A 27,839-nucleotide genomic window follows, 5' to 3' on the forward strand; every position below is an offset into this window, starting at 1 on the left:
AAGAAACCCGTGTGTTTCTTCCTCTTTTCCCTCTTGAGAGTTCCACCACCTCTTTTCCCAGAAAAAAAAAACCCTGCTCAAAAGGACTCAGCAAATATGGAGGGCTGGTCCATAGTAGCTGGGTCAGGGGGGGCTACTATTGTCCTGAAAACATGCACCAAATTTCATTCCAAAATCTCCATTTTAAGTGTGATTGTATTGCAAACAAGTCAGCATAAATGGCAAAGGATACCGTTCGCTTGGATAAAACTAATCATCTGTGTTTATAAGGCACACGTTCTATCGAGGATCAGTGGTGGGGCAGGGGGAGGTCATTGGGATCTATCCAAAGCTGGCCAGAGAATGCGCCAGTAAATTGATCCAAGTTAGCAAGAATTCCGCCGCTCTTTCTGTTTTCTTTTGTGAGGCCTGGGACGCACAGAGCGCTTTTGAACATGTGCCGAGTGTCCCGTGGTTTCCACTGAACCTGTACATATGGAATGTTGAGGGGGGCTGTCCGCGCTGCCGCGTCTCGCTTCTGACATCAGCAGTTTCACTCGGCATTGCTCCAAACCCTTTACAGACTATTCTAATACACAGAGCTCACCATTCCAGGTCTGCCTTCGAGGAAGGCCTGACCCACCCCCGCACCCCACCGCAAAGCTTCTTGATTTAAAAACACCTGCCCCTTTGATTCTAGATTTCTTTCTCCTGGCATTGTACTGCAGTAGAAAAGCAAGGTCTGAGCCCAGTAGCACCTGAAAGACCCCAAGATTTCCAGGGTATAAGCTTTTGCGAGTCGAAGCTCCCTTTGTCAGATCCGACGAAAGGGAGCTTGACTCTTGGAGAGCTTATACCACGGAAATCTTGTGGGTCTTTAAGGCGCTACCGGGCTCAAATCCGGATTTCCTTCTGGGACTCATGGGTAGGGTTGCCAGCTCCAGGATGGGAAATTCCTGGAGATTTGGGGCATGGAACCTGGAGAGGGCAGGGTTTGGGGAGGATAAGGCCCTCAGCGAGGTATAACGCCATAGAATCCAAAGCAGTTGTTTTCTCCAGGGGAACTGATCTTTGTGGCCTGGAGATAAGTTGTAATTCCAGATCTTCAGCCACCACCTGGAGGTTAGTAACCTTACGGGGAAGCTGAGGCTCCAAGATTGTCCCAGTCCTTTTGAGTCACTTGGAAACAGTCCCCCTTTTTCCTCTTCTATAGAAAGCACAGCCGCAGCGGGCATGTGTGGACTGCGCCGTGCACGCTCGCCAGTTAACCTTCAGGAGCTTCGGTCCATCTGCCTGCCTCTCTCCTGCTATGCGCTGCTTGTTAAGCAGCAAAGTCACCGAAAAGTCCTTCTCGGGGTTGAGCTGAGGCCCACACAGCAGGTGTGGGGGAGGGAGCCAGCTGCAGCCAGTCAGGAGAGCGAGCCCTGAAGGCAACTGGGGTCAGAGCTGCCAGCCGCTTGGTAAACCGTGGCTCCGGGTAGGTTAATGATGATGACGCGCCAGAGAGCGCCTGCCTGGCTGTCCCGCATGCAGCTTCAGCCTGAGGGAAAGATTCACCTTCCGTGTTGGTGGAGAGAAAAGGGAGAAACCCCAGGGAAGGAGAGGGAAAGAGCATCGGCACCAGGGCAGGCCGAACAAAGATCCGTGGCTGGATGAGGCTGCTGTTCTCAAAAGTGGGCAAAGGGGGTGGCAAGTGGACCACCGGGGAGCAGAGATGCCACAATTCTGCCAGAGCGAACAGTTAGCAGGATGGACCAATGCCCTTCATGCATAAGTGCACCTCTGGCCCTTTGCTAGGTTTTCCCTATCTTACACTTCACACCGCCTGATGGATGATCGTTGTTAAGGCTCCACCTGGCACCAACCACCTAGCTGAGACCAAAATCAGGAACTGGATTCCCTCTCGGCAGAGCAGGAACATCTTGCAACAAGGACTGGGCATCTGAGACCTTGCTACGTGGGTTGCTAGATTTTTTTAAAGAAAAAACACCAGGTGTCTTGGACACTTCACTTAGGAAACACAGACAGCTCACAGCTGAGAGGAGCAAGGCGAGCAACAACCGTTATTCAAATACCCACCACTGGAAACTAAGAGTCTGTCTACACAAGATGCCTCGGCGCATGTTTGTCAAGTGTAGGGAGATGCAACGTTAGCCGGGAAGCGTAGTTTAAAAAGAAGATCTGGCAGAGATCGCTCCTCAGAGGGTTTGTTAATTTCATCTTCGCCTCCCTGAAGGCTCTGTCAATTTCACTTCTCCAGGCTAAAACTGTGTGAGATTGCAACCAGAGGGCAGTGAGGAATTGAAATGGGCTGGAGCTGCCTTCCAGAGCCGGGTTTGGGCCTGGAGAAGTTATAATGGGCTGAAGTTTCCCTTCTGGCATTTCACAGCCCCTTCACACAGCTCCAGTGTACAGCAAAGCCTTTGCCCTACCGCCAGCTGTGTCTTTTTAAACTACCCTTCCCAGCTAACATTGCATCTCCCGACACGAGTTCTTCACGTGTCAGATGCCTCGTGTAGAGACTATAAAGAGGGCCGGCTTCAAAGCAATTTGTGAGATTCAGATCTCTGGGTGCCACCCTCTCCCACTGCACTCTTGGACTTGCTGAGTCCTTCCGTCCATTCGGGTGACGCAGATTGCAGAGACGCTTAGCCACAGTCACTCAGGAGTCAGCTCGTTTTAGAGCTCTAGGCATAGTCTTTTTATTAAATTAATATAAAAAAACCAATCTCTTCTATTTACATCCCAGGTCCCGGCCCCTCCCTCCCCCCTGGAATCTGGAAGGGGCTCTGATGAGGGGGCTGGGGCAGGGCAGCAAAGAGTCCCTGTGCAGGGAAGGGCTCTGGCGAGGGAAGAAAAGTCTCCCCAGGGCTCAGTAGCTCAGAGATCCAGTGTCCTCCTGGCTTCTGCCTCCACTCAGAAGGCCAGCAAAGAGTTCCCCCAGTCAGGCTTCCCTTAAGCCAGAGGGCCAGGACCGGCTGACCCCAGCCCACCCCACCCCACCCCACCCAGGCTCTTTGCATTCAAATGATGGCCTCCTGTTACAAGACAGAGGGAGGTTACGGTAAAACCTGGACGCCTCTTGTCCAGGGGCAGGCAAAAATCCAGAGCCATACTGGAGCCCAAGAGCTGGGTAAGAGGAACGGGAGTGGCGTGCGGCCCAGAGGCACCGGCCAGATCTTAAGGTTGTGTCCTGGTGGAGCACGGGGCTTGGTCATCCCGGGAAGCAGGGACAAGAGGGCCAGGTTTCTCTCTCCAGGAGTTCTTTCATGTCGTCCTCTCCTCCAGCATTGGGCTGGGCTTCAGCGGTTGTCCCTGAAGCCTCGAGGATGGATATTCTAGCGGATGGCAATTCTTGCACCCGGGCCCTTATGCCCTTCCTTGGGTGGACAGGCTGGGCAAGGAGGGCACCGGAGAGGCTTTGGCTGCAGCCCCTGCGTCACGTCCACGGGGTAGTTTGTGGCTGTCCTCCTGCCATCATTGACATTTATCATCGCTCTCGGAAGGGCTGGATTCACGGGGGATGGAGTGCCGGTGCCGCCGGTCCCACAGCTGGTGGATCTCCGTGGCCTCCGTCTCGCTGCTGCTGGTTGTGCTCTCCCGGAAGCTGGCCAACGGGGGCCGCACCTTCACCCCCTTGGCAGTGACCGAGCCCTCTATGGCCTTCCGCAACTAGAAGGGAGAGAAAAAGGGATCGCGTGAAAGAACCGCATTGATTCTTCTGCTACGCATGGAACACAAGTGCGTGGACATTCATGCGCCCACTTGCACAGGCTGCATGTGGTTTGTGCAAAGCTAGGGTGGATGCTTCTCCCAAAAGGGGGACGGATGGACCCTTTTTCACTGGCATACTCCCCTTGACTAAAACACAGGCAACTCTTCACTGCCTGCCGTTACAGCAAGGCTGGAGAAAAACAGGCAGATGCAAAGCTAAATTTGAAACAATGCTAATTAACACAAGCATATATGTAGCCATGCAGCAATTATGGAGATATTAATATCTCTTTGCAGTCATATGGTTCTTGACTGTTCAAAGAATTTCCAAGAGTGATCTTGCAGTAGCTCTGAAAGGGAAATCAGTTTTATTACTCCCATATGTGTGTGGCTGAGATCCACTTTCCTGAGACTCTATTCATTATAGCCAGTTTGTTGTCATGGTTAAGAGCGGCAGGACTCTAATCTGGACAGCCAGGTTTGACACCCCACTTCTCTGCTTGAAGCCAGCTGGGTGACCTTGGGTCAGTCACAGCTCTCTCAGCCCCATCCACCTCACAGGGTGATTGTCGTGAGGATAACAACAACATGCTCTGTAAACCGCTCTGAGTGGGCATTAAGTTGTCCTGAAGGGTGATATATAAATCAAATGTTATTATTGTTATTATATTATTATCTATTTAGATCCAGAGAGTCTACTTTTCTCAATGAGGACCCAAAGCAGTTTACAACATTCTCCTCTCCTGATTTCGTCCCTACAACAACCCTGTGGAGCAGATTAGGCTGAGAGCATGTGATTGGCTCCAGGTCACTCAGCAAGCTTCCCTGGCAGAGAGGGGAATCAAACCAGGGTCTTCCTAGCCCAAAACTCTGTCCACCAAATCATGCTGGCACCAATAGCACATGCAAGATTTGAACCACGGGCTTGTGGATGTACAGCCAAGTCTCTCTTGTATCATGTGCCACCAGTTCAACAGAAAAGACCCTTCTTTATCGTTTTCAGGGTGGGATTGGGGTAGAGGATATGGAGAAAGGTCATCCTAAGGAGAAATCAAGCCTGAATTCTTGCTAGAAGCTAAAATGACAAAACCCGAGGTTATCGTACTTCGGTCACATCATGAGAAGACAAGATTGTCAGGAAAAGTCAATAATGCTAGGAAAGGTGGAAGGCAGTAGGAAAAGACCTAAAACGGGATGGATTGCCCCAATAAAGGAAGCCACGTCCTCCAGTTTGCAGGATCTGAGCAAGGCTGTTAATGATAGGAAGTTTTGGAGGTCTTTCATTCATAAGGTCGCCATAGATCGGAGGCTACTTGATGGCACATAACACACACAGGAGGTAGAGATTCTGACTCTATTTTCCTTCTCCAAACCCAACCAAGTGGGCCAATTTGGATCCCAGACATCTGGGTTGATGCTCAATCCTTCTTCACTCTGAGCAAGTTTTAGGTTGGTCTGCAGTAAAACAGCAGGATTTGAGTCCAGTGGCACCTTTGAGACTAACAAGATTATCAGGGTGCAAGCCTTAGGGAGCTCTGACAATCTTGTTGGTCTCTAAGGTGCCACTGGACTCAAATCCTGCCACCCTGAGCAAGGCGCACACATGCTAGGAGCTGGCGGGGAGCCCTCTCGGGAGCGGTGGCACACTCACCTCCTTGAGCGACACCATGCCAATCAGGCGCCCGATGCTGGTGACGTAAGCGTGGTCCACCCCCAGGAGCGAGAAGATGGTGTGTGTCTAGGAAAGATTAACAAAAGGCAGGATCCGCATCAAATTCCTGGCTTTTGCAAGCACGTAGGATCCTCACCAAACCATGCTACATACCTGCTGGGCCAGCGGCAAGGATGTGCATCCTCCTGAACTCACTACCCCTTCCACCTGAGACTCTGGAGAACTACCGTCAATCTGAGTACACAAGACTGATGGCCCGATGGCCCGATGCACGGCAGCTCCAATTTTATGCTAATATTCAACTCTCAGGCGAGCCGCTGCTATGCATGTTTTCTTGATTGGGATTAGAGCTGATTCATCTGTTTTGTAACCGCTTGGAAGAAGGGGAAGCCGGGATGGTCATTTGCTAGCTAACCCGTTGCGGTTATATTTGAATGTTACTGTTTCATGTATTCCATTCAGTGAGATAGACCAGTTTTATGGCAGCTTGTAATCTTTGTTATTGTTATACAAGCATCTTTGTTTCCTGAATAATGCTTTGTTGAATGGATGTTTGAATTTATTTTGGAATCAGCTTTCACATTTAAAGTTCCCTTGGCTAAGAGCAACCGCTTTAACTCTGTGGTTTCCTTTTGGCCCCCTCCCTTTTTCTTGCACGTTGCTACCTCTTTGTAGGAGCTCGCGTTGCTATGGGCCATCAGGCTTTTGCCTAGGTTTCCACTTAAGAGTTTCAATTTATTTCTTTAATGCACCTTTCAATATAAATTCACTGTTTTTGTACATTTCTGTGAGTGTGTTTGTAATACTTTAACTGAGTTTTTCTTTAGTTAGTCACGTTTTCCTTTGGATTGTTATTGCTTTACGTGACTCTTTCTACTAGGCGAGCCTCCAGGTAGTGTCTGGAGATCTCCCGGAATCACAACTGGTCTCCAGGCCACAGAGATCAGTTCACCTGGAGAAAATGGCTACTTTGGGGGGTGGGCTCTATGGAATTATGCCATGCCAAGGTCCTTTTCCTCCCCAAACCCCACTTTCTCCAGGTTTCACCCCCCAGATCTCCAGGAATTTCCCAACTTGGAGCTGGCAACCCTACTTGCTCCTCACCAAGCTTTTCAGACCATGGGTGAGGCTACTGCAAGACAGGTCTTCTTATTGGCTGCCCTAATTCAAATGAAAAGGTTTTCCACTAGAAGAGAACTGGTAAGTCAATGTATGGCTACATTCCCCCTTCAGGACCTCTTTCTTCCCAGGAGGTGTGAGCAGGGTGATATTCTGTTGGTGGGCAGCCATTTTGGGTTTGGCTCCGCCTCCTGCTGCAGCCATTTTGGAGTGGTGCTCACCACCCCATCTTAAAATTTCAAAGGCCCCCGCAGCTCAAAAAAGTCTGCGTCCGTTGCATTTAGGGCTCATGTGGCACTCACTGGAGAACTGGAAGTCACACACAGCCCTGCCTAAACCCCGCAGCCCTCCTACCTTGTGCAAAGAAGTGCGTTCGACCAGCTGGAAAGGGGCTGGGTCAATCTTGCTGTTGTTGAAGTTGACAAACTGATCGAGCTGCTGCTCCTCCCATTCCAGGATCTAAAAGTGGAGAAACACTCAGTTATATTGTCAAAGGCTTTCAAGGCCGGAGAACGATGGTTGTTGCGGATTTTCTGGGCTGTATAGACGTGGTCTTGGCATTGTAGTTCCTGACGTTTCGCCAGCAGCTGTGGCTGGCATCTTCAGAGGTGTAGCATGCAAAAGACAGAGATCTCTCAGAGTCACAGTGTGGAAAAGATGTTGGCAGGTCATGTATATCTACTCAGGAGGGGTGGGGTTGGGCTGAGTCATCCTGTAAGAGTTTCCCAGGGTGTGGAATGCTAATGGCGGAAGGCTTCACTGTATCCTGAGGAGGTTCTTTTGCATATGGATTGGTGCTTGATGTGCTAATCTTCTCTGCACGGCTATAGTTGGGTATAGAGTGTTTTGTTAGCCTGGTGTTTTTCAGGACTGGAAACCATGCTCTATTCATTCTTAAAGTCTCTTAAAGAACATGAAAGACACTGCAGACTTGGCCATCCTGAAAAATCAGCAGTGGCTGAACATAGCCTAACTCAAACAGGACACAGTATCCTATTCCAGGACACTAAAATACTTGACAACACTTCCAACTACTTTGTCAGACTGTACAGGGAAGCCATTGAAATTCATAAGCATAAGCACAATTTCAACAGGAAAGAAGAGACTTTAAGAATGAATAGAGCATGGTTTCCAGTCCTGAAAAACACCAGGCTAACAAAACACCGTTCCACAGCATTCCAGCTGCTGGCAAAACGTCAGGAACTACAATGCCAAGACCACGGCTATACAGCCCGGAAAATCCGCAACAACCAAACACTCAGTTCATAGAAGGTGGGTCCCATCTTCCTCGAGGCCAAGGGCCAGGCCAAAACCAAAGGGAGGGACAGGTGGGAGATCCCAGGTGGCACACAGCAGGCACTTCATGTGTCTTCAAGTAATGGACCAGGCAGTTGGCAACCCTTGAACTTTAATAACCTGTCTTATTCAAATAGCAGCCCTGACCGGGATAGCCCAGGTGAGCCTGATCTCATTAGATCTCAAAAGTTAATCAGGGTTGGCCTTGGTTAGTAATTGGATGGGAGACCTCCAACGAAGACCAGGGTTGCAGAGGCAGGCAATGGCAAACCTCCTCTGTTCATCGCTTGCCATGAAGGCCCCACCAGGGGTTGCCGTAAGTCAACTATGACTTGACGGCACTCTCCACCACTACCTTAATCAAACAGCAACTGAGTAGGGTTGGATCTGTTGGCAGAGTTCAAATAAAGCAGAGAAGTTACGCTGTGCTGATTAAAGAGGCTAAACGTTTATTTAAGAAATAAAGAGTGAAGAAGAGAGACAGAGATAGAGTCCTGACTATCTGACTACATCTTGGAGAAGAGTGATAAGGCAGGAGAGAGAAGAAGCAGGATATTGCCCTGTTTAGCCCCATAGGAGACAAGACAAGGAAATGACCCCCCAGGAAACAAGAGAGATGCTGCTCTCACGGTCCTAACTAAGTGATCCTTGCTGCCCCCTGCACAGAAGGCTCATCTTCCCTTCTGGCTGCTGCAGTACACCAGACATTGCAATTTCCAACAGGATCTTGTGGATCTGTTCCACTGACGCTTTCCTCTCGGGCATGGAGCTCTATGGGAGGGACCATGGCTCAGCAGTCAAGCATCTGCTTGGCATGCAGAACATCCCAGGTTCAATCCTTGGCATCTCCAGATAAAAAGGACCGGGCAGTAAGTTAAAAAAAAAACACCTTTACCAGACACCCTAGAGAGCGGCTGCCAGTCAGAGTAGGCAACACTGGTCTTGATAGACCAAGGGTCCGACTCCGTAAGAGGCACCTTGATATGTTTATCCCCTGATGCAAGAAGCTGAACACATCTGAATATGGAATCAGACCATCGGTCCATCAAGATCAGTATTGTCTACCGGGACTGGCAGCGGCTCTCCAGGGTCGCAGGCACAGATCTTTCACATCACCTACCGCCTGGTCCTTTTTAACTGGAGATAACAGGGACTGAACTTGGGACTTTCTGCATGCCAAGCAGAGGCTCTTCTCTTGCACCAAAGGAACCCTCATTATGCCAGAGGAAAGAGCCACCATCGGTACCTCCTATCTATCGGACCTAACCCTTTGACTGCAAGAAGTCTTCCGGACTATCTATAGAATCTAACCCTTTGACTGCAAGAAGTCTTCCGGACTATCTATAGGATCTAACCCTTTGACTGCAAGAAGTCTTCTGGACTAGGAATTTTGATCACTGTTAGGGAGATAACAAACCTCTTTTGATGAAACTAGGGCCATTTCCAGACGGCTTACCTGGCTCTGGAACGTTGCGCCATCTTGCGGGGAAAACGCGAAATATCGCGTTTTCTCGCGTGAGTTTTGCGCGACGTCACATGACGTTGCGCAAAACTTGTGCGAGAAAACGCGATATTTCGCGTTTTCCCCGCAAGATGGCGCAACGTTCTGGAGCCAGGTAAGCCGTCTGGAACTGGCCTAGGTATCATTTTTTATACTGCTCTGTCCATAGATACTGTATTATTTTAAGCGTGCAACATTTCTAATCAAATATAATTTTTTTTAAAGTCCTGCACCAGCTCTTGGCCACAGAGACGGGCACCATGTACCCAGGGGCCATCACTATTTCCATGTCGTGAGAATCATGCTCTCCTCACAATACGGGCATCTCCTCCCCTGTGGCGCATGTAAAGCCTGATTTACAGGTGAGGCACAAAAGCATCCTAGAGCAATTTTGCACAGTCTCAGTGTCTTATTTAAACCTTGCTGCAATTCAAGCGATGTTTAGTAAAAACACCAGAGATGTGCAGCATTTGCAAATATTGTGCCAGTGAGCAAAGTAAGCATGCACACAGCTGCTTTGCACGAAACGTGGCAGAGTTTGAATAAAACCCAGAGTCTGTGCATAGTTGCACAGGAAACTTAAGCCTTCGGTTTAAACTGGACTGAAACAAGAGTGGCACAAACCCCTGCCTGAATATTCTATGGGAAATATAGCGGCGTCCCCAGGGCTTTTTTTCTGGGAAAAGAGGTGGTGGAACTCAGTGGGTTGCCCTCGGAGAAAATGGTCACATGGCTGGTGGCCCCACCCCCTGATCTCCAGACAGAGGGGAGTTTAAATTGCCCTCCCCGCCACTGAGTGGCGCGGAGGGCAATCTAAACTCTCCTCTGTCTGGAGATCAGGGGGCGGGGCCACCAGCCATGTGACCATTTTCAAGAGGTTCCGGAACTCCATTCCACCACGTTCCAGCTGGAAAAAAGCCCTCGGCATCCCCAATTTTGCACGTTCTTATTCTGCAGATGTAGCCTCATGGCCAGGCTGCACTCAGAATCTGTTTAGGTTGCCATCCTTGGCTGGCAGGAGGTCATTTCAATTTTTCTTCCACAAACGTTGTCCGCAATCTCAACTCCTCCTTTACAAATGAAGGATTCTCAAGGCCACTTCTTTGGTTAGATTTTAGAATAACGGGCACATGAATTAGCTGACTGTGGTGGCTCGGCAGAGGAAGGCGATAGCAAACTGTCTTTGCCTTCAACACCCCATGGCTGGGGTTGGTTGTGACTCGATGGCACATTTTCATTCATTAGCTAGTTTCTCTTTCTAAAAGCTCATCGCAAAATATGAACACAAACATCTCTGAATCCGTACCGAGGAGATGCTCCAGCTTTGGACCTTCCAACAAAACAGAAGCCTCTGCTTTCTGTGCCCTGCTGCATCCAAAATCGATTTTGTCATTTTTTCCCCCCAGCAGAGAGATTCATTTATTATATCCCGCTTTCCAGCCAAGATTGGCCCCAAACCAAATCACAGAAATAAAAATCCAATACAAATGACATAAAAATTCAACAGAGATTTTCTAGTTTTGGGCGGGGGGGGGGGTGGATTCTCAGCAGAGCAGATACAGGCACGATGGAGGGGCGCTCCGGTTTTCTCTTCTTTAGTTTTACCACTGGAGTTGGCAAGCCAAGGGTTCAGTAGGAACAACAGAAGAGAGGAGCCTGACAGCTTCCTACCCTCCCTCCAACAGCCTTTTCAGTGGTGGGTGAAAAGGGATGTGGAAGCTTTTCCTGTATGTAAGGGTTTGTGCATATTCCCTCTTGGGTGATGCGCAACATCAAATCGGGTCCCAGAAAGTACGGCAAACAGGAAGTATAGGTCAACTGCTCCAGTGGACCCGCACAAAACATTTTGGGGGGGATCATGTCTACAGTAAGTGAAGTAGATTTGAGACACAGAAAAGGAAGTACTACTTTGTGCAATGGGCAGTTGTCTTGCGGAACTCATAGCCACAGGGCATTTTTTCTGGGAAAAGAGGTGTTGGAACTCTCAAGCGACATGCAGCAAGCTGCTTCGGGATTCAGGTATTTAAACACTTCAGTATGCTCCTTAATGATTCGGGAATCTTTACAGAGCACACCAAAGCTCAAAGCAGCACTTTTCTTGCCATTTCCAAACGGCAGCAAAAGTGTTGTTTTCAAAAGCAAGCCGCTTTTCAGCTGATGGGAGGGTAATCCCCCTCCTGTCAGTTGAAAAAAGCTGCAGGCTTTGAAAGCAGCAACAGTTTTCTTGCAAGGCAAGAAAAATATTACTGCTATCAAATGCCCCACAGCTTTTTTCAGCTGAGGGGTGGTGGAGGAGGAGGGGGTCCTTCCTCCCCTCTGCTGAAAAGCTGCCGGCATTTTAAAACAGCTTTTTTCAGCTGATGAGAGGGGAATCCCCCTCCTGTCAGTTGAAAAAAGCTGCAGGCTTTGAAAGCAGCAACAGTTTTCTTGCGAGGCAAGAAAAATATTACTGCTATCAAATGCCCCACAGCTTTTTTCAGCTGAGGGGTGGTGGAGGAGGAGGAGAGGGTTCTTCCTCCCCTCCACTGAAAAGCTGCTGGCATTTTAAAACAGCTTTTTTTAAGCTGATGAGAGGGGAATCCCCCTCCTGTCAGTGGAAAAAACCTGCTGGCTTTGAAATCAGAAACACTTGGGCTGATCGGGGAGGAAAGAGGAGGGGCCACAGGACATGTGATTACTTTCAAGAGGTGCCGGAACGCCGTTCCACAGTGTTCCTGCTGAAAAAAAGCCCACAAGATGTGGTTTCATGGATTGAAAAGGAGACTGAACAAATCTAAGGAGGAGAGGTTTGTGGATGACTATGAGCTATGATAGCCGAATTGGCCCTGGGCATTCTGTTTCTGATTATGAGATGCCAGACAACAATCTGCAGGGGACTGACAATTCCGGCAGGCCCGGCGTGTGGGCTTCCCCATGGCATCTAACTAGCCACTGTTGAAAAACTGGATGCTGAACTAGATGGATTGTTGGCCTGATCCAACATGGCCTACTGTTATATTCTTCTTTATTTACAAGATTTATTATACCCTACCTTTTTCATTACTGGGGACCCAAAGAGGCCAACATTGTTCCCCCCACCTCCAGTTTATTCTCACAACAACCCTGTGAGGTAGGTTAGCCTGAGAGTGTGTGACTGGCCCAAGGTCACCCAGCAAGCTTCCATGGCAGAGTGGGGATTCGAACCTGAGTCGCCCAGATCCAAGTCTGACACTCGACACTGGCTTATGCTACTACCAGCAGTGAATCCCATCACCGCCGGATGTCACCTGGATTCTACGCAGGACAGACACTCACCTCTGCAGGGGACATCTCAGCAACAGCTTCATATTCCTCCTGCAAGAGAAAAAAACAGGCTGTGATTTCCACACTAGTGCAAGGAAAGAATTGGAGAGGGGCTGAGTGGGCAAAAAATAAATACGACTGATGGGAAAGGAGCAGAGTGTGTGTGTTTCCCCCCCCCCCCCACAACCAGGCTGTGCAAAAAAGGTGAGGAATCACAATTTGTAACAGAGAAAGAGGTGCATCCAAAACAACCAAGGGAATAAGAAGGAAAAGAGGGCTGCGAGTTCCAGGTTTGCGAGGGCGAAAGGAAGATGGGCTGAAGGCTCGTGGGCACACTTTGGTTCTCTTCAGGCATGACTTTCTCGACATGGACAGGTCACCACATGGTAATTTTTACCATGTGGACGCTGCAAGGTGAGAGTATATATTGCCCAAATATGCCCTCCTGTGGCAAACGGTGGTATATTCTATGCTGGACTAAACTAGACTCCAAGGAATTGCTGTCACTTGGGAAACAGACAAGAAGCAGCACGAGCCACATTTCTGCAGTCGCACGTCTGAGAATTCATTTCCCATAGAATCATAGAAACACAGGGTTGGAAGGGACTTCTAGGGTCATCTAGACCAACCCCCTGCAGAAGGCAGGAAATTCACAACTACCTCCCTCCACCCACCCCGTGACTTCTACTCTGTGTCCAAAAGATGGCAAAACACTGTCAGGATCCCTAGCCAAGCTGGCCTGGGGGAAATTCCTTCCTGGCCCCAAAGTGGTAATCGGCATAACCCTGGGCATGTAAGAAGGGGCCACGAGAACTAAGCACAGATGTAACCCTTCCTGCTTTCCCTCCCATAGAGGGAAGTCAGGAAGAAAACCACCAGAGAGGTGGTTTCCTGTTCAGGCCTCGCAAGGGCAGCCTGCTTATGACGCTTGTCCGAGGGCACCTGGGGCTCAGGCCTTGGCAGGCGTTCCAGGTCAACTGCCCTTAGTTTGCCATGCAGTGAGCCTTCCACCAAGAGCTGCAGCCAATCCCAGCTCTCTGAGGAGCACATGTGTCTGATGCATTGCTTCCACACATGCATTTGTCTGACACATGCCTAATGTTTTAATGGTGCATGTTGAAAAAGTCATGGGGGTACACCAAAAAAGACACGATGTGTGACAAGCCCTTTCCAGAAAACCCGTTTCCTTACTGCAGGCACAACAGTCAGGCATTCTCTATGAAGCTGGCGCATGGAATTCGGTGTCATTGCGAGGGTCCCACACAAATTGCACGTCGCATCTGACTCCTCTGTGTTTCTGACAATCACCAGTAGCATCAGGGAGATTCCCAAGGTGACAGCAGAGATTCATATAATTTGTCATTCCCTACCTTGCAGCCAAACCAAAGGAACGCTTTTGATGTTATTTACTTCATTTATATACCTCCTTTCCCCGCAATGGGGACCCAAAGTGGCTTATGTCGTTCTTCTCTCCTCCTTTTTCTCATCACCACAACAACCCTGTGAGGTAGGCTAAGCTGAAAGAGTGACTGACTTGAAGTCGCCTGGCAAGCTTCCAGAGCAAAGCGGTGATTCGAACCGTAGTCCAGCACTCCTACCACTACACCATACAATAAATCTATGGAAGTGACTAGCTCAGATAGCCTTTTATAAGCCTGAGTTCACCCACAGAGCTCTACCTTACAACAGAAACTATATTTCACCCCCAGAGAACTAAAGGCAAAGGGGATTGGAGCTTGTAAGTGAGAAATGTGTATTCCTATGCCACTGTTGCCTCTGATTAAACAGGTGTTGCAGGTTTTATTCCCGAAACCTATTTGACCAGATGTGGTGAATTAGGCTGTAAAATGGGCTAGGCTGAGTTTGTATGACTGCCTGAGGCTTCCATGGCGGATTGGGGATTCAAACCTGGGGCGCCCGGATCCTAATCCAATGTTCTAACCACTACACAACACTGTTTCTCTAGTAAGATGCGGTTTGGGGCAGCATCCCCTTGGCCAACTGTTGGACACACCCTGGCTCTGAACTCATGGCATGACACCTTGGAGGGAGCTCTGACCCTCAAAAGCTCACACCCTGGAAATCTAGTTGGTCTCAAAGGTGCCACTGGACCCAAATCTTACTCTAGAGCCGTGGTCTTCGAGGCCTGAGTTGGGACTCGCCAGTGGATCACAGTGCCCCTGTTGAGCAGCTTTGCATTTTTGCTGCCCTTTGTATGGACCTACTACTTTGAGAACAAGGGAGTCTTGCTTTCCCTTTCAGTTCATACTTGCCATCCCCATCTCTTTTGGTTCTCTACCCTTGGCCTTGACCTTGACGTTGGTGAGATCATAACCCTGCCCCCCTCTTCCTGTCACATGACTCTGAAGTCACATATGGTCCTGCAATGACCTTGTGGCTTGGCATGTCCTATACCTGGAAAGACCGAAGATACTGTAATAGCAGACTAAGGAACAAGGTCTGGCCGGTTGCTTCAAAATAATATGTGGACTTCGGCCATCTGGGTGCAGCTCTCCTCTCTCTGCTCACCCCTTCTTCCTTTCCCCTCTTCTCTCCTTCCTCAGGACCACTCTCTCTTCTAGCCTCCCCTTCCTACGCCCCTGATTCTTTGATCTTTCCTAGGGTCTGCTGCCTGCTCAGTTCCTCTTTAGGATCAGAAGAGGCAGATTTGGCTCTTTTCTGCTATACAAAACTGCCATCTGTATGATATGGCTTCGACTTCCTCCAAAGGAATATGGGCACTGTCACGCAGGGAGGCGCTGAGAATATTGCCCGAGATGCCCAGTGCTGCTGAACAGAACAGCAATTCTTGAAGCTCTTTTGGATGAAGGACGGGCCACTGATGCACTTTTGATTCCGTGGCACAGATGCAGTTTTCAGATCAGATTAAGACAGCCCAAGACAGCCTGATACCCTTCTGACAGTCTGGCTCCTCTGCGACAGTCGACATGCCTGCACAGATTTAACTGCAAATTTGGGCATCGACAGAACGGGTTTCTCTTCTCTTGGAAGTAAAACAGGTTCTGGCACACCAGTTCTTAATGAAACACAGACCACAGAGCGGAGGTTTCTTTCCACACAACCGATCATCAGAAGTCGAACGAGGGCTGATTCCACACAAATGGTTTTTTTCCGTGATGGTCATGGTGCTAACACAATTGTTCAATTCACACTCGCAATGGGGTTTCCTCACAGCACGGGGTTATCCATTTTCTTTTACCCTTGTTAGCCGTTGTTAACCTTTCACACTCAATGTGGATTGTATCCCCCCCCCCCCATTGTCATGCTGCTGCCATGATTCTCCACCAATGTTTAAAATAATTTTCGGTGCATGCATGGCGCTGCTCCAAGATTACACAATTATCGAATCTTTTGGTAAGGAAGATAGTGGGTGGCCCCATTATGCTCATCTGCATTGGAAAGATTAACTGGTCCCTGCTGCTTGGGGGAAGGGAGAGAACACATCAGGGACTTTTCAGAAGCTAATCTCAAGACAACAGAGAAAAAATACTTAATAACAACAACAACAACGTTAGATTTATATACTGCCCTTCAGGACAACTTAATCCCCACTCAGAGTGGTTTACAAAGTGTGTTATTATCCTCACGACAATCACCCTGTGAGGTGGGTGGGGCTGAGAGAGCTCCGAGAAGCTGTGACTGACCCAAAGTCTCCCAGCTGGCTTCAAACGGAGGAGTGGGGAGTCAAAGCCAGTTCTCCAGATTAGAGTCCCACGCTCTTAACCACTACACCAAACTTAAGCATTACCAGTTGCCCGTATCTCACCCCACCCAAAATCTCAGTTTAGTTGGTGTCAGCTAATACACCAGGCAGTCTTCTGTGGAAATGCAGAGGACGGGGCATTTCTTCTATTTTAAAAAAGTGCATACTTTCCCTTCCAGAAACATAGTAAAGATTATCCCAGCAATACCAAGCCAGGAGAGATCATCTTTTTTCGGGTTTTAAAAACCGCGAGTTTTTATCAGAAAAAAACCAGGCCCTGTTCATGATTTGAACATGAATGGAGGACAACATCGTGAGGAAACAAACAAACAGAAGACACACAACCCAAGCTGCTGAAACAGGGGAAAAAACCTCTGTGTGGAATCAGCCTAGGACAGAAAAAACTCTGTAAAGCAGTGGAAAGAACCATTAGAACCATTTTAACCCCCATCAAATCCCCGCTTTTCTCGATGCTGACAGAGGATACCAATTTCCTGTTGCAGGCTTCCACCCCAGGAGATGGGACAGGAGAAAATTAGCCGAGGAAACAAGGAAGAGAGGCAGGAGTGAAGGAAATGAAAATTTCTGATTGGCTGTTCCAAAAGAGATCACTTTATAATTGGTTAGTTTATAAAAAGGGGAAGATTTTTTTTTCTTTTTGGCTGCCACTAAGAAAGATTAATCAAACATGAGGTTGACCGGTGCTGAAGGCTTGGAGGGTGCCCCGCCCTGGCATTGTAGGGGGTCAAGTGGGAAGCCGTCATGGCCTGTCTCAGAAAGGAGGAAACAGTCTCAATCTATCTTCATAGGAACAGCTGGCGAAGTCCAGGGTCCTCTCTTGGATCAATGCTGACTCGTTTTCACGTTTTGGCTGTTCAGACCCCAGTTCCAGCTTTCTGATGCCAACAGAGGCCAAGCAGAGGCTTCTGGGAAAATCAGGAGCAAGGCAAGAAGGCAAAGCACCCTGCTATTATCTCTCTCCAACATCTGAAGATTCAGACATTTGAATCCGTCTAATCCTTTGAAAAGCAGTCCTTAAAACTTAACAGGTATGTCTTGTGTAAGCATATATTTAGGTTATTTGTAGTGGGGAAAAGTGAACTTTTTAAAAAGCCATCTAAGCTAGCAACGATCACCCCACCTTGGGGAGGTGAGTTCCACAAGTTAATTATGGGTTTTGTGAAAGAACACTTCCCTTTGTCTCTCCTAAGCTACTGTCCAAGCTGTAATATTGGAAGAGTCTGAAGACACTTGCACAAGTCCTCTTCCTGTCGATAATGACAGAATTGTTCCAATCTAATTTAATGTCTTATGGGTGTGCATGGGAGGGTGTTGCCATTTTGACTTTCAGTCTTAGAGCCAAACTACACGAGACGAATTACACGTGATTTGCACGTGAATGTACTTACACCACAATATCCAGGGTAGGTTCGGGTAGCATAGCCCAGGCACCATAAAAACCTTCAGCAAGGTCCGAGACCTCAATGGACAGATTCAAGTTTCCTGCCCCATGATTGTCCGGCAGGAGTGGCATGGCCCACACTTACCACTACAGAAATGCGGACGCGCTTCGACTTGCGCTTTTCAGACTGGCCCGAATTCTCATCCTTTTTATTTCAATTTTTTTTTAACCAGGAGAAAAGAAAAACAGGGAAGAGAGGATTATGGGAGATGTGTGCTCACAAAACAGTGAGGAACAAATGGGGCACTGAAGGGCTTTGCCCAGGAATAGCTCCAACAGTTTGGGTTAGGATTGGGTGGGAGGAAGGAAAAGAGGCCTCACCTCGTTTGGCTCTGCTGTTGTGGCATTGGCACAGAAGAGGCTCCTCAGAGCAATGCCCGGTGGATCCATGGTCCCAGCTGCCCACAAAGAGAGACACAAATGGAATTCAGACATTGCAGCAACCCGAGGTTTGTTTAAAACGATGCTTTGTGCAACAAACCCTAGTATTCCCGAATTGGGTAACAAATTCTAGTTTGCACATAAACCCTCTTTTCAACCCATCTTGGCAAGAGGAACAGACATCCCCGCACTCCTGCCTCTGTAGCCAGAAAGCTGCAAGAAGCGGTGTTACTCAACTAACAACCCCACCATAATGGCAAGCCATAATTGGTACAAAGCATGAGTACCAAACCGGGTAAAATTGTGGAATTTGAAGCCAACTGAGAAACCCCACTTTGCTGCAGGGACTACAATTGCACATCGCAACCAAGTGGGCTTTGATCAATCTGCTGTTTATCATGATGTCTGAAGGCAGCCCCCAGTGGTCTGAAGGGTCGAGAGGGAGAAAGGGGTCAGCGGACTCACTCGCAGGGCTCTCGGATAAACTGCTGGAGACTCGTTTCAGAGCCGGCTTCAGGGGTTTGTGGGACTCGCTCCGTGTCGGGACAAACGAGGATTCCTCTGTGGTTATCTGGGTGAAGGGAAAGGGAAGAGGCTATAGACAGGGTGGGCTGATTTTAACCTGATGACCCAAATCAAGATTTCCCATGTATTATTTAAACAGAAGTGTGTGTTCAACGGTTGCGACAGCTGTAAAAGTTTGATCTGAAACTGGAGAGAGCCTTTCTCATCCTTTCAGAGGGTACACTATCCATTGCTGAAATATTTCCCTTTCCTGGTGTACAAAATTATATACGGGCACATGGCTTATTTTCATGGTCCCCAAAGAGGGAGCCTCTTTGAAGATGCTGCAGCCGTGACGCGTTTTTGGAGATGGGAGACGGCTGGAATCTACACGAGAAAATGCCTCTTTTGTCTGCTTCGATCGGACCCTTCTTCTTTGTCATCTTAACTGCTCTGCCCCACCTCACAAAAGTAAATAATCTCATTACAAAGCAAGGGCTGGTAGCGGTGACTTGGCAGATCGATTCTCTCCTTGAGATGGAAGCTAAATGTCCACGTTCTTTGGCTGATATTTATAAATTGCGGTGCTGAGAAAATTACATAGATCAGGCGAGTGCTATGAAACAGGAGCAAAATTCTACCTGACCTGCAGCCGCATGCCGCCCCCCCCACACACTATCAAGACAAAACCTGCATGATTGTGGCCTTGTGACAGATTAACAAAATGTTTCCCCCACTTCTTTGTAGTGCGGTGTAGTGGTCAGATTAGAGTTGGACTAGGGCCTGGAGGAAAATGGTGGCCTTGGACCAGTCACAGAAGCTCTGCCTAGCCTAGCCTACCCCACAGGACTGTTGTGAAGGCAAAATGAGGACGGGGGCATGCCAGCCCAAGTTCCTTGGAGGAAGGGCAGGGTAAAAACATATCTCTAGGGAAGATATCAGTGTAAGGAACCTTCTGCAAGCGAGTCATAAATTTAGTCAGAAGAAATTATAAGTTGAAACTTCTAGAAAAATATTGTGGTTGGATACTGCGGTTGGATTCAGTAGTACATTTCTGCTAATGGAAAAGGGGAAAGTGATTTCCGCTATTCTCCTTTTCCCACTGCCGACCTCTGTCCCACTTCGGGTTGCCAACCTCCAGGTAGGGCCTGGATACCTCCCAAAACTACAACTACAGGCTACAGAGATCAGCTCCCTGGAGGAAACGGCTGCTTTGAAGGGTGGACTGTATGGCATTATATCCCATGGATGTCCCTCTGCTCCTCAAATTCTGCCTTCCTCAGGCATGCCCCCCAATCTCCAGGAATTTCCCAACCTAGAGTTGGCAACCTAACACTCACCCCCTTATGCTGTTGTTCTTGGAGGAGGGGTCTCCTGTCCCCCAAGAGCAGCATTTGGGGGAACATTTTCAGCCACAGCTGACTTAGTCCAATCTCACTGACAGATATCCACTCTGGCTACAAAAGGATCAGGTCAAGGCCCCATTTCCAGCTGTGTTTCCCCCTGCTGCTTCAGCAGGTCTCTTCTCCTTCCCTCTTCAAATTATCCCAGGACCCCCTTGATATCTTAGAGCCAAGCTGCAAGAGACAAATTACAGGAAGGCTCTGCCAGTTTCACTTCCCCTTTTAAGAGGCAAAGAGGAAAGAAACAAACCTTCTGTCAGTTTCACCTCCCCTTCTAAGTGGCAAAGAGGAAAGAAACAAACCCTCTGAGGAGTGATCTCCCCTGGCTCTGTAGAGAGGGGAAATTAACAAAGCCTTCCGATCTCTTTTAAAACTCAGCTTCCCAGCTAACATTGCGACTCCCTTCGCGTGCTCCTCTTCATGTAATTCGTCTCTTGTAGTTTAGCTCTTTGCCTACGGACAACAGTCTTTCTAGACCTCGTCCTCCTCACCTGGAAGCGCACGCCCGTGTCTGACGGGGGCTGCCCTTCGTTTTCCTGGCTCTTCTCGGCTGCCCTGCGTTCCGCCTGGGCTTTCTCCCGCATATACTGCAGGCGGCGTGCAAAGCTCAACTGCTCGCTCAGGAGGGCCACAATCTGAGCCCGCTCGATAGACCCCAGAAGGATCATGGATTCTGCAGGGAAGCGAGAAAAACAAATAGCTGTTTAACAAAGTCACGTGTCTCGTGGCTGTAGAAAAAAAGTGGCTGAAGTCAGATATCATTTATACCGTGAAGGCAAATCTGAATTTTTGAATCACTTGTCTCTATCGACGCACAGGAAAGAGAGGTCAAAAGCGGCTTTGGGTGCAACACTATGGCAGAGTAAACAAGAAGCACAACCCCACAACACATTGCTGCATCTTCGCTTCATCCGAAAGACAACTTTTGCAACTTCCCTGACACATGTGGGATTGGACAGAAACATGGTAGTTCACACACCACTTCTTGCATTGAGAAGGAACAGGAAAGTGACCCACTAACCTTCCTATTGGCCCCACAACACCCTCCCATCTGAAGCGGCTCAACGTCAGTCGATACGATCCCACACACAGTACAGACCTCCTTGGACTGCACCATTTTCGAATGCAGGCAGGGAGAGATTCAATATTGAGTGTTTCCCTGCATTGAGAAAACTATCACACTAGGGGAAAATCTAGGCTAGTACCATTCTCCCTGAGGTTCTAGCTTTCCACAGACTGTGGTTCTGTGACCTCTGAAGGGGCTATTCCAACATACCGCTCCCCGAACTGTGCTGTACTGGGCATTGCTTGTGAGCATTACTACACAAATTCTCAGAAGCGCACGGACCTCTTCATAAGACTGGAGACTCAAGTCATTTTGCTCTTAAAATTTTTTTTCTCTACAATTCAACAACAGCCGTTGCTGTTTACTAACATTCACGGTTTAGTATTTTTTACCTGGTATGTACCAGTGTAGTCCTACCTGGTTCTATGGACTTAGAAGGGGGTAACTCTGCCTAGGATGGCACTGACAGTTTCCCGTGATCCTGGAGCTACACATGAGGCATTGGCTGATTCCGCACATGTTGGATAATGCACTTTCAATGCACTTTATCAATCGTTTGAGGTGGATTTTTTGTTCCGCACACGAAAAAATCCATTCCAAATATCTATAAAGAAGATTGGAAGTGCATTATCCAACGTGTGTGGAATCACTCATTGTTAGATGTGAAGGCCTGGAAGCAGAGACGGGCATGGACCGAAAAAATGTTGGTTTGTTGCAGTTCGTGGTTTGTAGCATTTCACGAACCACAAACGGGCATGAAATTGCCTGGTTTGTTTGGTTCACGAAAACGTCACTTCCAGGCCAGCAGAAGGTCTGCAGAGAGCCCATCCCCCTGTTGCCTAGGAAACTGATTGATCAGTGCTAGGCTGTCCGCAGTGATGAACCGAAATACAAACCAAACGAACCACACTAAAAACCAAATTCGTCAAAAACGAGCTCCCACAGATTTTCACCAAATGAAGCTGGGTGCTTTCGTTGGGACTAATGGACAAACGTTTGGAAGTTTCACATGGTACACTCTTTTTGCACATGATAACAGCAGCGAGACTGTTATATCCTCAAAAATGGAAAGCTTTGACATTAAGTACGGCAGAGGCATGGCTGGAGAAGATGATAGGTTATGCTGAGATGGCTAAACTGATGACTTTGGTCAGGGAAAGGACATGAGACGAATACATGATTACCTGGAAGGCCCTTATATACTTGTTGAGAGAAACAGAAAGAAGCGATGGTTTGTGCCTTTGGAAGATTAGGAGGTAGAAAAAGAATGTTTAGAGGGAAAGGAGAAATACTTACTCATGGTAATTTTAGAGTTAGGGAATAATATGTAATACTTATATATCTTTTTACAGAGAAAATGGGTACTTATTCCATTTTTTTTCTTTTTTCATATCTTTCCCCCTTTTTTCTTTTTATTATCTCATTTAAAATTAATAATAATAATAATAATAATAATAATAATAATAAAAATGGATTATATAGAACCTGCTGATGAGACAGGTGTCGATTCTTATCCATTCTTGTGGAGGTCCATTGAAGCCAACTTTCCATGATGTCTTAAGGGAAGCCCCGCCTCTAGAGGCAGTCAAGCTCTGAATAACAGCGCTAGGAAGCAACACCAAGGGGAAAGGTATTGGCCTCCATGCCCTGCCTGTTAGCCCTCCAGAGTGGCTGGTTGCCCACTGTGAAAATAAGGGCCTGGACTAGACAGACTGGATCTAACAGGACTGACCTAAGAGGGCTCTTTGTATGTTTTTAACACTGAATTTTGTGCTTTACAGCACCAGGAAGTGCCTTGCACATTTCCAGAATTCCTGGGTGTATCAAGAGTACAACAACTAAAAGGTTAACACACACACACACCTCCAACACACACACAGAAGACCCCTGCGAGCTCAAAGTCTGGGGCTGAAGATGCAGAAATCCCCACCCAGAGCTCTCCCTGCCCCCAGCTCTTCGCTGGATGCAAAAAATACTTTTAAACTTGATATCTCAGGAAGCGAAAGCAAATCGGTAAACGTTTCGGGTCTGGCTCCACTGCCAATCCAGCTCTGATTGTTCTGCTGCATTACAGGCCCAATTACATCGGCGGTCGTGTTGGTGACTCACCAAATTGATCAGCGTCGGAAATTAGCCAATTACGCCAACTCTGCTTTGCAAAAGGCGTTGGGACAGGGAGGTCTAAATTGGTCACTCAGGAGTTTCCAGAACATAATCAATAAACACGCCATTGTTAACGTGCCTGGCTGAGTATTTACCTGCACTAATGAAAGGATTTCAGAAACAAAGAAAGCGGATCTACTGACTTCACTTGTCACGCTTCTCCTCAAGGGTCCAACTCGGTCGAGTAATTTGGAACTGATTCTTGGAGCCCTCCCTTCCCAATGTATCGTACCCCCGCCCAGGTTAACAGAAATTTCTGCTCTGAAATTGCAAGTTCCAGAAGCAAGGATGGGTGTGTATTTTATGCAGAAGTTAAGATTTACTCACACAGACAGCAAGCTACAACCAGGCTTCTGTGGGGCCGCAAGATGACATGTCTGCACCCTGTGGCAGACCTAACAATATGTCTGAAACACAAACTGCCTCCTCTTCTTCAGCCATTGTGGTACCCTTGAACAGGAGATTGTACGAGCAGTCTGACCAAATCAGACCGATTTCCATCCAGTCCAGCATTCTGTTTTCAACCAGGTCCCTGGGGCTAACCAGGTACCAGTGGCCGCCCCACGCTTGTGGAATAGGGTGGGAGGCTTTTGGCTTTCTAGAGAGGCTGAAAGTCGGGGTTACTCCAGAGAGCTTTACAGGCAACCTAAACTAGGACAAGGGGGGAATATCCAGCTAGCAGAGCATAAGGCATTTTTAGCTTGATATATTGTTGAAGGCTTTCATGGCCGGAGAACGATGGTTGTTGTGGATTTTCCAGGCTGTTTCGCCGTGGTCATGGCATTGTAGTTCCTGACGATAAGATTAGCATATCAAGCACCAATCCATATGCAAAAGAACCTCCTCAGGATACAGTGAAGCCTCCCATCATTAGCATTCCACACCCTGGGAAACTCTTACAGGATGACTCAGCCCAACCCCACCTTCCTGAGTAGATATAAATGACCTGCTAACATCTTCTCCACAGTTTGACACTGAGAGATCTCTGTCTTTTGGTGCTACACCTCTGAAGATGCCAGCCACAGCTGCTGGCGAAACGTCAGGAACTACAATGCCAAGACCATGGCTATACAGCCCGGAAAATCCTCAACAATAATCATTTTTAGCTTGGTTTTTAATATGGTTTTAATGCATTTTCTATCTCTTTAATATTTAGTGTTAATTTAATTGTGTTTATAGTGTTGATCTCCACCTTGGGTCCTCAGATGCTCAGGAGAAACACTGGTATATAAACAGCATAGATAGGTAGATAGGTAAGTAGATGGATGGATGGATGTCAGGAAGCCCACAAGTGTGGTGCCAACAGCCCTCTCCTTTTTAATATTTCCCCTAGCAACCAGCATTCTGAGGTATACTGTCTCTGAACATGGAGGTTCCCTTTGGGCATCATGGAAAACAACCTGTCATCCTATACTGGCGACATCCTATATACAGAGCTTTTTTTCTGGGAAAAGAGGTGGTGGAACTCAGTGGGTTGCCCTAGGAGAAAATGGTCACATGGCTGGTGGCCCCGCCCCCTGATCTCCAGACAGAGGGGAGTTTAGATTGCCCTCCGTGCCACGGTGCAGAGGGCAATCTAAACTCCCCTCTATCTGGAGATCAGGGGCAGGGCCACCAGCCATGTGACCATTTTCAAGAGGTGCCGGCACTCCGTTCCACCGCGTTCCTGCTGAAAAAAAGCCCTGCCTATACATATGTATGTGTCTTTTTATATATATACTGTGTGCATGTAAAACATTTAATGAACTACAGGAAGCAGAATTGTGATTCCACCTCCTCTCCAAGCAAAACATATAACAACCGGATGTGTAAAGAAGAGGGCAGAGAAGCCCTCCCGGGCCCTATATTCAATCGCCATGATAAAATCTGGAGTAACTGCCACAATTTAGTTCCATGCTTGTAATCTGTTACACAGAGTAGAATCTCTAATGAACCTGCAGATTTCCTTGAAAGATGAGAAGCACCCACACTGCCCCCAAGCGTGAGGGCAACAGAGTGGCTTCGCTATGGCAGCGAACGTGTCTGGGCTGCACGAAAGCAGTCTGTGGGTGGGGTACAGAATACACCCGATCTGTACAAGCCTAGCTTTCTCCGTGACACCCAAGCGCCGGAAGCAGGACTCCCCAGGCAGAGCTTCATTACCTCCGAGATGACTTGGCCACGGTCCTAGGATGGCGTCTGGGGGGACCCCGATTTGCATCACGCAACCCTACAGCTGCATCATGCAAACAAACAAAGAAAAACCACCTGGGCAGGTTCAGCCACCTCCCCTCTCCCCTGTAAGTCTTATCCAGGGCCTTCATTTCTAGCCCCCCCCCTCTCACCGGCGGATTCCACCAGAGCCAGGATTTTCATCTTGGTGCTATGAAGCACGTCCTGAAGGTCACGGTATCGGCAGTTCAGGGTGATGTAGCGCACATCCCGCACCATGATGTCCTCCACTCGGATGTTGTACTTCCTGAAAGTGCAACTCAGGTTCAGAGATCCTCTCCTGGAGGGCAAATCTGCACAAAATCTGCAAAGGGGGTCATCTGCTGTCCCCAGGAAATCGCTGTAAGTCGGAAGTGACTCGGCAGCACAAGACACACACAGACGAAAACCCAGAGGGAGAGGAAGCTTCCAAACTCAACCCTCTGTGCCTTCGCCAAACTGCGTTTCCCAAGATTCTCGGTGGAGAGAGGCCGCAACAAGCTGGCGGGAATCTGGGGAGACAGTCCAACTGTCCTTCACGTAGCCTTCCGTCAGCCTAAGGAGCCTTCCGCCAACTTCAGCGGCTTTTTTTCCAGTGGAAGAAGGACTTAATGCGGAAGGAAAGAGTAAGAGTCCAGTAGCACCTATAAAACTAATAAAATTTGTGGTAGGGTATGAGCTTTCGTGAGTCACAGCTCAGTTCTTCATGCGGAGGAAGGGTCCTTAGGCTGGAGGAAGGCTTCAGATTTGAGCCCAAAAGGAAGTCAAGTACAAATATTTAAATTAATATACTTTGCTCTGTGGAGTGGTAGGATTGGGCCAGATCCACCCCACTGGGGTTCAGTGGTTGGTGTAAAGGTTGCCTCAGGACCCTGCAGATCCGGGTTCAAATCTCCACTCTGCATGTGATGCAGGGCCAACCCGGAGTTGTGGCTCGCGAAAGCTCACACCCTACCACAAATTTTGTTAGTTTTATAGGTGCTACTGGGATTTCCATGTGCAACGAACCCAGAAATTTCAGAAACTCAGTTATCCAACACATGGTGGCCTGATCCAGATTGTGAACACAGCTCAAGCACCGGCTTGGGTGGGGGAGTTGATTTGCTCCAAGTTGCAGTCCCAGAAATGGCCTTAGAGAGTGTCCCTTGGATTCACTAGGGTACATTTACCTCCTGGGGTCAATTGAAGGGTACCAAAGACCCATTTCCTCACACGATCGCCCCAATCTCAATTGCCTGAGAACTGAGTTTTAAAAAATCACCAAGAATTCCACACATGGAACTTTCAGGGCACGTTTAGTTTGGTCCTCACCGAGTGACTTAGGCCAGTCATGCTCTCTATCTGACCCGCCTTACAAGGTTGTTGTGAGGAAAAAATGGAGAAACAGAGAGCCTTGTACACCTTAGAGGAATGGAAGGACAAAGATCCCTGTGAGGTGGGCAGTGAGCAGCTAAACCAAGGCTACTCAGTGAGCATCATTCGAACTCGGGCCTCTCAGGTCCCTGTACAATGCTCTAACATCACGACAATACAATCGCTGTTTATATTCGAGAGACATTTTGCAAGAGACACACCCTCCTGATTCCCAAAATAAGTTGTACAGCTGGTGGTACCCTAGGGCACCTAAAATCCATTTCCACCCTCCAGGCCTAGAGACCTGCTGATAAATAATAATAACAACCTTGTGCTTATATACCGCTCTTCAGGACAATTTAACACCACACTCAGAGCAGCTTACAAAGTCAATGTCATTATTATCCCCTGTGAAGTAGGTGGAGCTGAGAGAGCTCTGAGAGAGCTGTGACTGAGGGCCAAGCTACAAGTGATGAATGACACTTGAATGGCAAGTGGATTGAGTGGAGGGCAAGTGAACAGGGAGAAATACACTTGCCATTGAAGTGTCATTTGTCACTTGTAGCTTGGCCCTGAGCCAAGGTCACCCAGCTGGCTTCAAGCGGAGGAGTGGGGAATCAAACCTGGCTCTCCAGATTAGAGTCCTGCTGCTCTTAACCATTACACCAGACTGGCATCAATCTTGGCCCTCTGCTCTCTGCAGCACTCTAGCAGAGGGAGAGGAGGAGGAAGAGGTCACCAAGCGCACAGGCACATATGCACACACACGCGCGCGCATGCACACTTACTCCTGATGTCCCCAGCCCAATTCAGGCAAGTACGGCAGCTTCTTGATCCGGATGATGCTGTCGTACAGCGACGGCTGCAAGCTCTGCGCCACAGCGTTGGCCAGGATCACCGCGATCATGACCGGCAGGATGTGCGAGATCTGGCCGGTCAGCTCGAAGACGATGACAGCCGTGGATACGGTGTGGGTGACAGCGCCAGAGAGCGCAGCCGCACCTAGTGTTGGCAGTGGGGGTGAAACAGG

General features: G+C 48.4%; 1 protein-coding gene across 2 annotated transcripts in view; it reads right to left on the minus strand.

Annotated features, from left to right (window-relative positions):
- Positions 1-2,683: 2,683 nt before the first annotated feature.
- Positions 2,684-27,839, minus strand: part of CLCN2 (chloride voltage-gated channel 2) — a 95,315-nt gene continuing 70,159 nt past the window's right edge. Inside the window, exons 15-24 of one of the 2 annotated variants that reach the window (XM_054983982.1) lie at positions 27,598-27,811; positions 25,591-25,724; positions 20,529-20,710; positions 18,596-18,701; positions 18,071-18,147; positions 17,835-17,894; positions 12,576-12,614; positions 6,839-6,943; positions 5,345-5,431; positions 2,684-3,651 (exon numbers count right to left, since the gene is read on the minus strand). In XM_054983982.1, coding sequence (XP_054839957.1) covers positions 3,457-3,651; positions 5,345-5,431; positions 6,839-6,943; positions 12,576-12,614; positions 17,835-17,894; positions 18,071-18,147; positions 18,596-18,701; positions 20,529-20,710; positions 25,591-25,724; positions 27,598-27,811 — 1,199 coding nt within the window. In that variant the 3' untranslated portion in view covers positions 2,684-3,456. The remainder of the gene's footprint in view (positions 3,652-5,344; positions 5,432-6,838; positions 6,944-12,575; positions 12,615-17,834; positions 17,895-18,070; positions 18,148-18,595; positions 18,702-20,528; positions 20,711-25,590; positions 25,725-27,597; positions 27,812-27,839) is intronic. The other variant, XM_054983983.1, reaches the window with a different exon arrangement.

Source organism: Eublepharis macularius, chromosome 6 (assembly GCF_028583425.1).
Source record: "Eublepharis macularius isolate TG4126 chromosome 6, MPM_Emac_v1.0, whole genome shotgun sequence".
Classification (NCBI taxonomy): Eukaryota; Metazoa; Chordata; class Lepidosauria; order Squamata; family Eublepharidae; genus Eublepharis; species Eublepharis macularius.